Source organism: Pterocles gutturalis, unplaced genomic scaffold (genome assembly GCF_000699245.1).
Source record: "Pterocles gutturalis isolate BGI_N339 unplaced genomic scaffold, ASM69924v1 scaffold3042, whole genome shotgun sequence".
In the NCBI taxonomy this organism is placed as follows: Eukaryota; Metazoa; Chordata; class Aves; order Pterocliformes; family Pteroclidae; genus Pterocles; species Pterocles gutturalis.
This window is the reverse complement of record NW_010109919.1, coordinates 25,779-39,501: the sequence shown is the minus strand read 5'-3', so window position 1 is coordinate 39,501 and position 13,723 is coordinate 25,779. Positions and strand designations below refer to the sequence as shown.

The 13,723-nt window shown below is 42.8% G+C and overlaps 1 protein-coding gene across 1 annotated transcript in view; it reads left to right on the top strand.

Moving 5' to 3' along the window:
* The first annotated feature begins 1,541 nt into the window (after window positions 1-1,541).
* Window positions 1,542-13,723, top strand: part of UBTD2 (ubiquitin domain containing 2) — a 24,256-nt gene continuing 12,074 nt past the window's right edge. The window contains exon 1 of the mRNA XM_010073115.1: window positions 1,542-1,774. Within this exon, the coding sequence (XP_010071417.1) occupies window positions 1,600-1,774 (175 nt within the window). The 5' untranslated portion in view covers window positions 1,542-1,599. The remainder of the gene's footprint in view (window positions 1,775-13,723) is intronic.

Here is a 13,723-nt window from a genome sequence, read left to right as displayed (position 1 = left end):
TCTCTAAGGGTGGACATGGGATACAGAATGCTAAATGTAAACCCTTGGCTTGGTCCTGGTGGTCTCCCATCCTTGCAGACTAGCCAGGAGCACCTGATAAGCAGCAGCTTTATTCCACAGGCTTTTGATATCATAGCAGCTGTAGTTTCATTCTCATATGAGATACTTTGGCCTTAGTAACGTGGATGTGGGGTGACAGAGTGCGTCTCTTCATGCTTCCCTGGCCTGACGGCAGCTGGGGCTCCTCTGCTCTCTTGGGACAGCAGAGGCTCTTCACCGAGAGCATAGGAGGGGATGGCTCTCCAGCATCGTATGCCGTGGGATCCTTAATTGACTTCAGTCCTCTGCAGCTTACCTGACTTTCAGGAGCATTCAGTACTCATCACCCACTGTCTGTGACCTATCCCATGGAGAGGCTCCTTATTTTCAGCTGCAAACACACTTAAAGTTAGCTTAACCGTAGAAGGACACTTCATTTCCTCTGGAGACATTTAAACTGCGTAGTCAAGGTTTTGCGGTATTGAGCCAAGGTGAGAACTGTTTTTGTGGCTTGTCCCTGCTCTCTTCTCTTCCCCATCCTGTCCTCAGCAAGCTTCTCCCTGCCAGGAGGGGGCTGAAGGAAATGGGGTTTTAACTCTTGCAGGGATAAATTCTTCCTGGTCTGCACTGAAGTGTACTCCCTTCTTTTTTCCTTTTCCGTTCAACAGAAGTTGAAATAACCGCTTAACTTGCAGAAATGGAAGAGAAAGGTCTAGTACAGTCTTAGCAGTGCTGTAATTTAAAGCGAGCAGGTAGTTTTAATCCACAAATGTTATACCTATGTGATTATCTTAACTGGCTATTACACTAAAATAGCTGTAGTTAAAATGAAACAAATGCTTTCCTGTTTATTGTGAATGAGGTAACCACTTTAAATTTAAAGCTTGATAGATTCCTGAATTATTCTTTAGGGATTTCTCTCTCTGACAGTTCTTGCCTTTGTGCATCTTACTTGCCTTCCTACATCCACTTACTCTGAATTAAAACTGTTTAAAAGGAGATGATGCAAAAAAAAAAAAAAATCCTTAACATCTTGTATTAACAGAGTGTCAGGGTTGTTGAGCAGAGACCGTTGCTAGCAGCATAGAGTGGAGATCCCGATGCAGTGTGGTCTCTCTGCACCCCACTGTTGGGATAACGGGCACCTGGCTGTGCCGCTGCTGCAGATGTGCCGGGGGAGAGTCACACCAGGCAGACACGGCACAGGCAGAGGAGTGCGGAGTTACTGCGGAGCTTGGGGAGGAGTCATGGGGTGCTCAGGGGTGCAGGTGAAATCAGCAAGCAGGAGGTAGCCCCTCAGTTTTTCTAAGAGGCAAAACCAACTTGGAGCCCAGGGAAAGGGAGGCGATGCCTCGAAGGAGATGGGGGGAGAAAAAGATGAAGATTGCCTGAAAGTAAACCTTAGCTTTATTGATCCTAAAGAGAATAACCAAAGGGTACTTCAGTAATTTTGTGCTGTTACGTTTTTCTAATTTCCTTTCCTCTTTCTCCTCTACAGTTGCTCTTGGTCGTAATCAACCCTTGAAAAAAGAGAAACCGAAATGGAAAAGTGATTACCCGATGACAGACGGACAGTTGCGCAGTAAGAGAGACGAGTTTTGGGACACAGCACCAGCTTTCGAAGGTCGCAAGGAGATTTGGGATGCCCTCAAGGCTGCTGCACATGCTTTCGAGAGCAATGATCACGAACTGGCACAAGCAATCATTGATGGTGCAAACATAACACTACCACATGGTAGGTTCATCTGAGGTGGATGTGGCCTAAGTGTAACAGTAGGTTAAAGCAATTGGTTTTTTAACCTGAAAAATTACTTGAGACATATGTATGCAATAGTTATAAATACTTGTATTTCAGTATGCAGAATGTCTTCCTATTTGATGTTTCAAAGCAAAATTACGTTAGCGTGTAGATGGACCAAGAAAAGCTACCTTTTTATCTTTACCTAAATTTCAATGTATGATCAGGTACATGGTGTAATACACAATTTAAGACTCTGTTCTCTGTAGGGCCACACTTGTGGCTTTCTGTAATCTCTTGAAACACCTGCATCCTTGAAGGTGCAGTTTTCTTAATTTTTTCCCAGCTTCCCTTTTAAGGGAGTAGATTTTTTTTTTTCCCTGATCTTATGGGTTTCTTTGGCACTAGAATTGTTTTGGTTTTTTTTTTTTTTAATTTCTTTTCTGAAGAGTATGAAAAACTTTCCCAGAAAATTGGTGCTGGCAATCTGCTGTAAGATCTTGTACAAGATAAACTATAAGCACTTACTTCAGGTGCTTTCCATTTTGCTCTGTTTATTCTGAGTTCTGATTTTTTTCACTCTGTTCTCCATCACTCCACCCTCTGAAATGAATCACACACCTTTATTCCCAATAGAAGTACAATTCAAGTCCTGCCTCTTTTTTTTTTTTTTTTTTTTTAAAAAAGGGGGTTTATACATTCATAACCTGAAAGAGTCAGGGTGAAATTAAAAAAAAAAAACAAAACCAAACACACAACCAAAACAGCCCACACCAAAAAAACACATCACCACCAACCCATAACAAGCCACACTGAACTGAAGCAGGCGTGTGTTCTGGTTAGGCTCTGCTTGGTGTCCTCTCTTCCAGAAGGGGCGTGAAGAGTCTTGCACCAAATAATGAACTTATTCCAGACATGTGGAGCTGAATGCTGTTTAAAATACATTATATATGTGCTGATTAGGGTCTCCCAGGAAGAGAAAAAGGATGATGTGGAAGATCACGTACCTTGCTTTTTTGGGGTAACTAGTCTTCATGAGGCTGACTGTTCATATTTCTTTTTTTTGTTTGTTTTTTGGTGGTGTTTAGGACCTCAGTTTTCCTTAAGAAGTCATAGTTGATGATGTCTTTAATTTGGAAGGGGTGGATTTGTGAGTTTATCTGTCTTTTCCTATACTGAAGTGTGAAACATTACTAGTTATTGGGGCTTGGCATGGTCCTTTCCCCAGTCGTAGCAGGCAGGATCTCTGCAACATCGCTGAGAGGTGGAAACTTCCAGCGCTGCAACACGACCTGGCTTTTCCATAATTCATGGACAGTCTATTGTAGTCCTCCAGACTGTTGTTTGTTTTCAGGGAGGCTTGTGTTTTGCTGGTTTGACAGTTAATGAGTTTTTGTCAAGGGCAGTTATGCATAACAGAAATTATTTGTATTATATTTCTGTAGTAGCTGTAGTTTTCAAGAAGAATTTGTCAATTATTTCCAGAACCTGCCAATGCCAAGGAGATCTTGGGTCTCCTCTCTTACAGACCTGTTGGAGCTCTCTATACATTCTAGGCCCAGTCCATTGGAGAGACAAAATTTCCCTGCTATAAGCTACAGTGGTTTTCAAAAGAGAGAGGAAGGAGTCAAGTTGTCTAGCACAGAACTGGTATCAGAAGACCTCCTTCTGCCTGTGTTTGTCATACCGTGTTTCTTTCCTTGCACTAGTTCATAAAGCTGGACAGAGTCTGGAAATCTAAATTACCTACCAGGCTTCTTGATTTTATATATCAAAACTGTATTTTAAGTAGCGTGTTATTTTTATTCTGTGTCCAGAAAACAACTGAATATTCTCCTTCTAAATTGATAAGTTTCTGGATTTTTGTCCTTCCAAAACACCTACATGGCTGAAAATGTCTCATAAGAAGCTGGGTGTTTAAGCAGGTTGTGAGCTGGAGGAAGTTGTATAGGTGAGAGGCATCTGGCAAAATGGATAACTGAAGTTACTGGTAATTTTAAGTCACCGTTGAGATAAATGGAAATAATTAATATCTCACAGACTTGAGTATTTGCAGACCTAAGGTAGTAGCAGCATTGTTTTGCTTAGTTGCTAAAATAAAAATAGTAGAGGTCAGGAAAACTCAATGTTATATATGGGGGAGGTTTAACAAAATACAGGTTACCTTCTCTTACTGCTTGTGTGAGTTGCTGTCCAGATCAGACTGTAGCTGAGCCTAAAGAACTCTCTCTTAGCCTGTAAGTGTTCAGTCTCTGCAGTGAGGGTCTGAGTCTGCTTGTGATCGTACACACAAGACTGTTAGAAACATAGTTCTTTTAGTAAATGAGAATTTGAATCATGAGCACGCTTTTGCAATGAGAGGGATATCATTTGTATAATGCAGTTATGGAATTTGGCAAGACCCTGGTAATGAGCTATTTTGACAGCAACAGATTATGTATTCAGTTTAAATGTTGCACAAGTGTACATATGAACAGCACTTCCAGGGGAAATGTTAAATTTAGGGCATCAAGTCATGCAAAGGAGCTCTTTGACATGTTAGGCCTCTGCTTCCCCTCATTAGAGAGACATGACAACTTGTAATTGCAGAGGAGGATTTTATTCAAGTGGGAAAGCTTAAGCAGTTTAATTCGTGTCTTTGGTTCTGAGATGGAGTTGCTTGTGTGTCCGTGCTCCTCGCTTACGGCAAGAGAGGATGGGTGGTGCATAGTTTCAACACGCCCGAATTTTGAACACAGTGTTTCTTAGTTTCTTGAATAACTGCTTATTAAGCTCAGACTTTATAAGTGTGTTTCAAGCTTTAAATCCCAGCAGTTTCTGGTTGCAAGCGCGAATCTGAAGCTGGGAGGATAGCTCGCGTTTTTTCTCTTTGGGCACCCTGAGGAATGCAGGATGGATGCCATGCTCTGGAAATCAGCCCTTTCAGTGTCACTGAATGCAATACTTAAGGAGGCAGAAGTATGTGCACTCATAAATTTTAGCTCTTCAGCGGACAATTTGCTTGAGGTCCAGACTGTAGTCTGCTTTCTAAGGCCCACGTGCGAAATGTTCAGAATATTTCATAAATAAGTCAGGAATCAAACTTAGAGGCTCTGTTACCCAAGCCAGGCCTGGCCTGAGGCCTGATTCCAAATACAGAGAATATTTTGAATATTTATCCAGGATCTTGAGTTTAGTAGTGATTTGTGTAGCCACAAAATTGCGTTACTTGATTTTATTCAACTTTCCACTGATGGTGCATCAGCTGCTTGCATAGCTTTCTCTGTGGTGTGACCTTTCCACTACAGAGAAGGCTCCTTCTTTTAGAAATTCAAGTATTTCTTAGTCATCGAGCATTGTTATTCCATGTATGAATAGATTATGAATAAAAGCCTTCCATTTATGGGCTCAGTAATGCCTGTTATCAGCAAACTGAGCTTATCTCCGAGCAGGTAGAACAAACTGTCCTTGTTCCGAGTGACACCAAAAACCTCCGTGGTTTTGTTTACAAAAACTCACTTTGTGCAAAATTTAAAAAGCAGGGAAAATAGCTGTTGAGAAATCCAGCTGCTGCATATGCATGAATTACCTAGCCCTGCACTTAACACCATGTCTGGGTTTACCCCTGTAGCTGCTGAGCCGTGCCGTGCCCCCTGCGGGGTGGGCTGTTCTCCCACCTGCCCTGGGCTCTGTGCGGTGACCTGGAGCGTGGCAGTGGACCCATGTCACCTCTCAGATTCATCTTTTGTACCCTTTTTGTTGTCTGCAGCTATTTACTTGGCCAAGCAGCAAATACACATCCAGTTCAGGCTGTGTCTTCTGTAGCAAAGTTAGGATGATGCTTGCGGTGACTCCTGAAATAACACCTAGATGCCTATGTGCAATTTTGTCTTCTGGTCCACCAGAAACCCTGGGATGAAACGGCTCGGGAGTGCCAGAGTGGCTCCTTGGAGTTTGGGCTTTGTTTCTTCAAATGGCAGGAAAAGCGAAAATTTGCTGCTCATGCTGTGCGTGAAAACCCTCTGTGTTTCCCCAGAGAAAGCAGGCAGCTAGGAAGATGCCATGTAGAAATCAAGTCCTTTTATTTTTTTTTCTTTCTTTCTGTCCTCCCCTAAGTAAATACGAAGATGCCATGTAGAAATCAAGTCCTTTTTTTTTTTTTTTCTTTCTGTCCTCCCCTAAGTAAATAATTTGACAATGTAGCTTTGGTATTTTTGTATGGGAAAAGCTAGTATATGTGATGGGGGGATTGTCAGACAAGGATGGCACATTCTTCCTTTGATTTCTTAGCTTACCAAATAATCTTGAGTCCTAAGGAAGACTGTGTTACCAGCATCAATGAAGATAAATTTCTCTATGGAAAAAATGGAAATTTTCTAACTATTTTTTTTCTTCTCCTGAAGGAATAGGTCTTCTGCAAAACGATACAATGTTATGAGACTGTGGCATTCCCTCTCATTTCTTTTCTATGTGCACAACAGAGGCTTAAAAATAACCAGACCAAACCCATACATCTCCATTTTAACTGTCCCTGTGTGGTAAGCGTGCTGTGTATGCATTCAAACTGTGTATTGCTTACAAAATTAAACCTTGCGGGAAGTGGAGGAGTGGGAAGAGAGGGCTGGGAGTAAGGGCTGACATAGGTTTGCAGATACAAATTCTGGCCTAGCTGATGCTGGTAAAATAAAGTTGCTTTTTAATTCCAGACAGGAAAGTGAGGGGGAAAAACTCCTCTCTTCTTAACACATTCAGCCAGATACCTCACTTGTCTAACCTGTGTGAGGAAAACTCTATAACCAATATGATTTTTCTAATGGATGACTTTTGCTGTCTTCTGCGGTTAAAAATAGCACATAAGAAGTATTAAATAAATAAGTAAGCTTGTGGGATGGGCTTAGCACTTCTCATCTATCTTGGGTGCCTCTGTGGGATGGATTTAAAAATAGAAATAACGTTATTGCCAATTTATACTCTTTTTTTGATGCCTTAAAGTAGCACATCCTCAATATTTTATTAATGAGTCCATTTAAATTTAATAAAGAACAGTTTTGCATACTTCTCAGCTATCAAAAAGGATGCGTTGGAGTGTGTAGTATTTTATTAGGGTCTGGACCAAATGTTAGTGTTGAGCTAAACTTGTCCCGAGTGTAGCTAATATTAATTGGAGTCTGTCTGGGGTTAAGTGAAGTTTTTAAATTTCAGGATGGACACTTAATCCACTGTAGCATAGTTACCAGTATATTGGAAACTCCTTCAATGCTGTTTGAACAATAAAAGAGCCTCTCTGTTCAGGAGTGGCTCTGTGCTCAGGAGCAGTTAACTTCTCGGTGCATTAAAATACAGCTTCTGTAGCTTGCAGCGTGCTTTTTCGGTGAACAGTCTTGCAGTGCTGGCTCTTTGTGTGCAAGCAGAGCTGTCACATTGACTGTGTGTAACACTTGAGGTCGTGAAAAGTGGGGATGTGAGTATTTAACTGAAATGCTGGGGAAAAGTAGGTGAAGTTACTGAAATGTTCTTCTTGTGAATAGAGCATTTGCCTCCCCTTTGGGTGAAATATCCAACAGAAAACCATAAAAAAACAACCCAAACCAAAAAAACCCTAAGCCAACAGCAGTGGTATAGAGGAAAGTATGCTTCGTTCTGCTGTTTACCCCATCCCAGTCCAAATACAAATCCCTAATTCCAGCAAAACTCTTTTTTCTCTATTGAGCTGTAACTGTGCATCGTACTGGGATATTTGCTGCCTTTGGGCCTGATGGTTCCCTGCACTAAAGAGCAGCTTCCAGTGGCTGTGCCTGCAGTCCCGCATCCCTCTGGGCACTGCCACTCCTTCCTGTGCGCTGGGGTTCGAGGCTGTGGCTGTCTGAGGGGACACATTCCATCACTTTGTGTACCTGCCGTCCTTTAGTGCTCAGCTGCGTCTCAGTACAGCACTGTGCTTCGATATTGATACTCCTTACTGATCAGGTTTCTTTTTTTTTTCTTTTTTTTTTTTTTTCCAGTTCTTAGCCGGTACTATCTGAGCACTTATTAGTTGTACTTGGTAAAGAAAGTTACCCTCTGCTATGCTGAAAACTCCATTTTTGTTTGTAAACGAAGGATTTCACACTGTTGTTTAAGACCTTGGGAGTGCAGGGTGGAGGGGAGAGAGGGTGATATCTAAAGCTGATGGAACAGTATGATTTTGGGTCAACGGGAGAGCAGCCCAAAGCACGGGTATGTTTGGCAAGATGTCAGTGCTGCTTTTAGCATTGATTGCATTCATTCTGTGAGAGGTCCCGAGGAGGCTTTTATACTGCTTAGGTAAATCACTGGGAGCATTGGAACGCTTCTGCTCCCTGCTGCAGCTGGTATTTCACCTTCTCTCATTGGTCTCAAAGTAAATCAGAAGAATTACTGAAGCTTTTTTGGAAACGAAAGCTGTGCCTGGACTCAGTGTTGGATGGGACATGGGTTATGGATGGCAGGCATTGCTGTGCTTTATTGCTGCCTAGCACTGATGGACCGTTCGTATGTTACCTTTATTAGGATGGAGTTTTATTAACTTTGTTCAGTGAATGCTATTACCTTGTTTCCATCCTTACTGAGGTTATTCTAATGTTTGGGGAAATTTTTTACGATACAGTCTGTAACTGGTGGCAGAGGCAAACCATAAGCAAAATACATTTTCTTCCTTGCAGGGCTGAGGAACACAATCATGATGGGAAAGCCGAGCAATGTATGCCATTCATATAAGTTAGTCATCCCAACCAGGCTCATCCTTGGTTATAAGGAGAGCGGAGAGTGTACAAACCCTCCTTTGCACAGCAAAGCCACCTGAGGTTGTGTCTGACCTGGAGTGATGGGAGGAGTGATCCTGGTAGCTTATTTTTGTAGAAACTAAGGATAAAAATGACATTCAATGCTTTTGTTGAAAAGGAACCAGACAGTTCTCTGTTCCAAAGAGGGTAAGTTAGCATCCAAGTGCCAGCAGTCCTTTTAAGGCTGTATCAGCCATTAGTGGCTGTGCCACCTTGTATTAATTTAATCAAAGGTATTATGTATCACAAGTATGTAAACTGGTTTGTGTTGAAGCCAGATCCTGTATCAGAAGAGGGTTTCTTTATACCATCCAGGAGCAAAATCAGACTTATTTTTTCTAAGTCAAGTTAAGCATGGTCTCTAATTCAAATGATTAGGTATTAATTTTATTCTGTTGCAGACTTTGTGCATCACCTTTTAGAAAATACGTCTGCTGTGGTGTTTTTACCTGTTAAATGGGAATATCTGCTGAACTCTTTGCTCCTTTGTGAACGTTAAGGCTTCTCATGTCACATGCCTGGCCTTTATTAACATCCAAGAGGTGCTGCATGTGAATGCCAGTGGTGGGATGCTACTGTAAATGAGCTTTCTGCAACAGGTCCTGTGTGTCCAGCTCATATACTGACTTTCCAGGGGCTCCCAAAACAGTGATCACTAAAAGCGAGCTGCCAGAAAAGAAGCAGTGGCAAGTAGTCAGTGGGCTCTCAGGAGTTAGTCTTTACATTTATGCAATAATTCGGAAATATCTACAACCAGCTGATATAGTCAATGTTTAACACTGTTTAATTTATATCTCCCTTAATATAAGTGGCTTCAGAAATGGAACTCTGTAATTAGTGCAGTGCTTTTTGTGTGGTGGCTGTATTGGACTTGACAGTTGTATTGATGAATCTGTGGTTGAGAGAATCTGGACAGTAAATTTCACCATGGCATCTTTAGCTTTTTAAATTAAATCTGCGTCCATAAATTGCTGCCCATTAACCCACAAGATCCTTGTGTTTTTAATCCCACCCTTGCCTGCAAGCTACTGTATCCGTTGCTCAGCGTTTGCTCGGGGGCTAAGGCTGTAGGAACTGCTTTCTCAGTAGCTCATTTTTCTGAAGAGGCTTTTTAATCGTCATTGACAAAATATTTTTTCTGTAACGTATTACATTGTCCACACACACATGAATCGTTGAGCAATGTGGTTTTGTATGTGGATGCAGAATGCTTGGTCAAGTTTTTCTAATGTCCCTTTAAAACGATAGTGAATGGTGTATTGGTGACAGTGGCTGTCTACTTTTAGATTTCAGCAGAGTTAGGGAAGCTTTGGGAGGTCTGACTATCAAAGCGTATCTGTCAATACGATCAGCAGTAGTACTGAGATATGAGCATGCAGGCCATAAAAGTTAAGGAAACTAAAATCTTTCTGTAGTGAATATCAAAATTTACAGCTGAGGCTATTAGGTTTTTTTGCTTTTGGGGTTTTTTTTTTGTTCTTTTGGTGCTCAGCTCTGCTCAGCTGAAAGCAGTTCTTAGTTTGAGGGGAGGTTTTTCTGTTTTGATTTTACTTTGTTAAAAAAATACTAAAGTAAGGGATTGAAAATAAAAAAATGCTGGTGTCTTGCAAGGAACCAGGCTAGCTGCTCTTAGCGCTGAGGACATGAGTGTGCATAGGAGAGTGCTTGTATTTTGTTTTTTCTTCTACATATCAGTGTCTGTTTTTAAAAGCTGTTGACATTGAGTTCCCTCCTTAGGTTCATCTTTGCTAAAACGGTTAGTGAATACATTGAGACTAGCTTTGACAAGACTGCACCCAGACTGTTTTAATATCTCCCTGCTTCCTGTGTGCACAGCACCAATAGGTTCTCTGGGGAAGGGCTGCCCACCCAGGTGGGAGCTGCGGTCCCAGCTTTAGTGGTGCAAGTCTCTTAAGTCTTAGCCGCTCCGATTGTTGCAGTCTCCTCATCACAAGCAGACACGGCACGAGGGCATGACAACTGTGAAAAATGCTACCGACCAACTGCTGGATGGGCACCTGCCGTGGGCTCCTGCAAAGCGGCAGGGGAGACCAGCTCATCTTCAGAATTTCATGGAGGGACTTTGTGCATGCTCCTTCTGCTTTCTCTGTCCTCAGAAAGTACCTCCTGCTGATGAGAAATCTCTGAAACGCTCTGGCTGTTTCACTTCTGCTCAGGCACGGTAATTGCTTTTTCGTTAGAAGACTTCATCTAAATTAGGGATCTCCTCCAGGCTGTGTGCTCCCAGCTCCGACACCAAATTCAACCTGCTTCAGCCCGCTGCCCAGCGGCTGCTTGGAGCCAGCCAGCAGGATGGCAGCTCCTCCTCTGCTGTTTTGTGCTTCTGTGCTTCTCAGCGTTTTCTCTGTCTGTTGTTGAGCAGGCATGCCTGGAAAGATGTCTCATTGCTCTTGGGAAATGCCTGTTTCCAGGGCGGCACGTGTGCACGCGGTGCTGGGGACAGACACGCTGCTGCCCTGCTGCATGAGCAAAGTCCTTGTAAACATTGCACTCAAATCCGGAAAGGTCCCTTTGCTCTGTAGTTGTCACAGGTGAAGACTGCCCAGATACTTAGAAGGTCTAGCAAGTTGTCTGGTAAAAGGAAGAGAATGGCTTCGTTTTTTGCTTTTGATCCATGTGAAATTTAAACAGACAAAAGTCAGTGACTACACCAATTACTTCAACTTCTACTGTCCTTGGGAAAAGGAACTGAGGATTCAAAATGTAGACGCCAACTGCAAAATGTTTAAATCTTTTTTAAAGCCTTGTTTCACATTCTCTTTTACCACTTTCTGTTGTCGTTTGGTTTAACAGTGCTGTCAAATCCATAAAGCCTCATCCCATGACTGTTGCACAATTGGCAGCTTTAGTTTAATTTTTCTTTTCAAACTGCAACGTCAAGGAGGAGATACTCAGCTTATAAATATGAGCGAGAGAACAGCTCTTCCTGGCTGAAAATACAGCACGTTGTTTCAGTTCCTGGATGCTTAAAGCAATCTATTTGTTCACCTTCACAGTGAAAAAGGGCAAGTTTTCAGCATTAATTTATAGACTACAGTGCAGTAGAAACACCTTATTTCATAGTAACCCCTTCAGAGCTGGGAGTTGAAGGCTTTGGAGAAACCTTTGATTTGATTTTTATGTTTAGGTGGAGTTATGAATGCTTACACTCTTGAGTACTTTCCCCATTTCCCTTTTGAAAGGCTTCTAGGGGCAGGGAGTTAATGCAAATAACCCCGTCCTGCATTGACCTGCAGTCTCACAGCCCATTGTTTTTGTTCTTCAGTGGTGTTTTCTCCTGTCTTTGCTCTGGTTTTTGCTCTGAAAGGGCCCATGCAAAGTAGAGGGTTACTGTGAAGGTGCCTATAAAGTACAAAACAAACCGAGGAAGAGAAACCCTTGTTTTTATGTGGTGTAAACGATTGCTTTTCTACATAGCAAAGCTAGCTGTTGCTGGTTTCTTTCATTTGATATAACTCCTTGGATTGTTTTTGCTTGAGTCAGAGGAGGGATGCAAGGGGAGGCAATGCTGTACAGCAGGATGGGGCTGCTGCTTTGCCAAATGCCCTTCTGCAGAGCTGTTGGCACTTGGTAGGGCAGAGTGTGCATCCTAGCAGGGAAAGTACTGAGAACTAACGACTTCGGTGGGGTGTGTGGGTGTGTTCAGCATTTCTTTCAGGTATGAGAGGCAGCGTGGAAGAAAGCAGAATGTGTATTCTCAATTTGAGAGAGCAGTAGTATAGTAGAGTTGGCTTCTCAACACTGAGCAGAGCTGTGGACCCTGAACACTTCAAGCTGTGGAACAAGACTGAGCAGGTTGACGGCTTCCCTTTGCACAACCTCCTTGTTCCCCCTGCACATCTCTGGGACCGCAGGATGCTGAGCAGGGTCAGTGTACGTCTTTGGGTTTAAAATGTCCCTTGCCACAACATTGGGTTGCTTTTGACATTCATCGGTTCCCCCATCCAGTTTATAAGACAGCTGCAAGCACCTATAGCAGGATGACTCGATAGGAATAAGCAGGAGCTGGGAGTCGGGCAACTGCTAGGATGGTTTTGCTGCTCGGAAAAATGTCTGTGCATCTGCAGCCTCAGAAGTGGTGGGAAGGGATCACTTACGAAGGTCCTTTACTTTCACAACCAGTGGCTTGCATGCATTTTAGAAAGAGAAGGATGTAAACCAGCAGTGATTTTAAATTGCAGAGGAACCCTCGTCTACCACATAATACAGTGATTCTTAACAGCACCTTTAAATGGGTTATTCACCTCCATCCCCTGGGCTGGGTGCAGCGGATGGAAGTGAAACTGCAGGTTTCTGAAGAGCACTAGGGTGTAGCCCCTGTGTGCTGGAAGGACTGTGCTCCACTGTGGTTAGAAGAAGTGAGAGGTAGAGATGCTTGGAGCGTCATCCATCGGTTTCTGAAGAGCACTAGGGTGTAGCCCCTGTGTGCTGGAAGGACTGTGCTCCACTGTGGTTAGAAGTGAGAGGTAGAGATGCTTGGAGTATCATCCATCACTAGGCTGTAACTGTGCAGCCTGTGGATGAATGAAAGCTGTGTCTTTGCATGGTAGTTTTAATTAGGGAGATGCTTCTTGTAAAAACCATTTAAGAGATCCTCTGACTGAAAATTAGAGAAATGCCAATACATTATTTTGTAATTTTTGGATTCCCTGTGAGAAGGCTGTGTCTGCAGCGCCTGCCAGGTGGTGCTCCACAGTGCTGCTGTTTCTCTTGTTCTCAAGGAAGCAAACAACAGCCAGGCTAAGGTTTGGCCAATATTTGTGTTCTTTCTGCATTGCAACCACTGTGCGTAGCATGTGGTGGAAAGCTGAGCACAGAGATTTGCAAGTAGAGAATGAGGGGAAATTACAATAGTTAATCAATGAGGCAATTAAAGATGATCGTTGGAATTGGGTTAGCGTATCACTGCTGGAGGTGCTTTTATTCTAATGGTGCACTCCTTTCTGTTAAGAAAGTACGTAAGTACATGTATTCACCATGTAAAATGCGCCTTGTGCTGCTTTAAAGCAAAGGGCTACTGTGGAGGATGGCAAGAAGACCCATCTGTATTTGGGAATTGCTTGAATTTCCTTACTCCTTAGCTTTCGTTAGAGCTTGTGGCACAGTGACCTGTGTGTTTCTGCGGCTGGTGCCTCGTGTGTCGGGT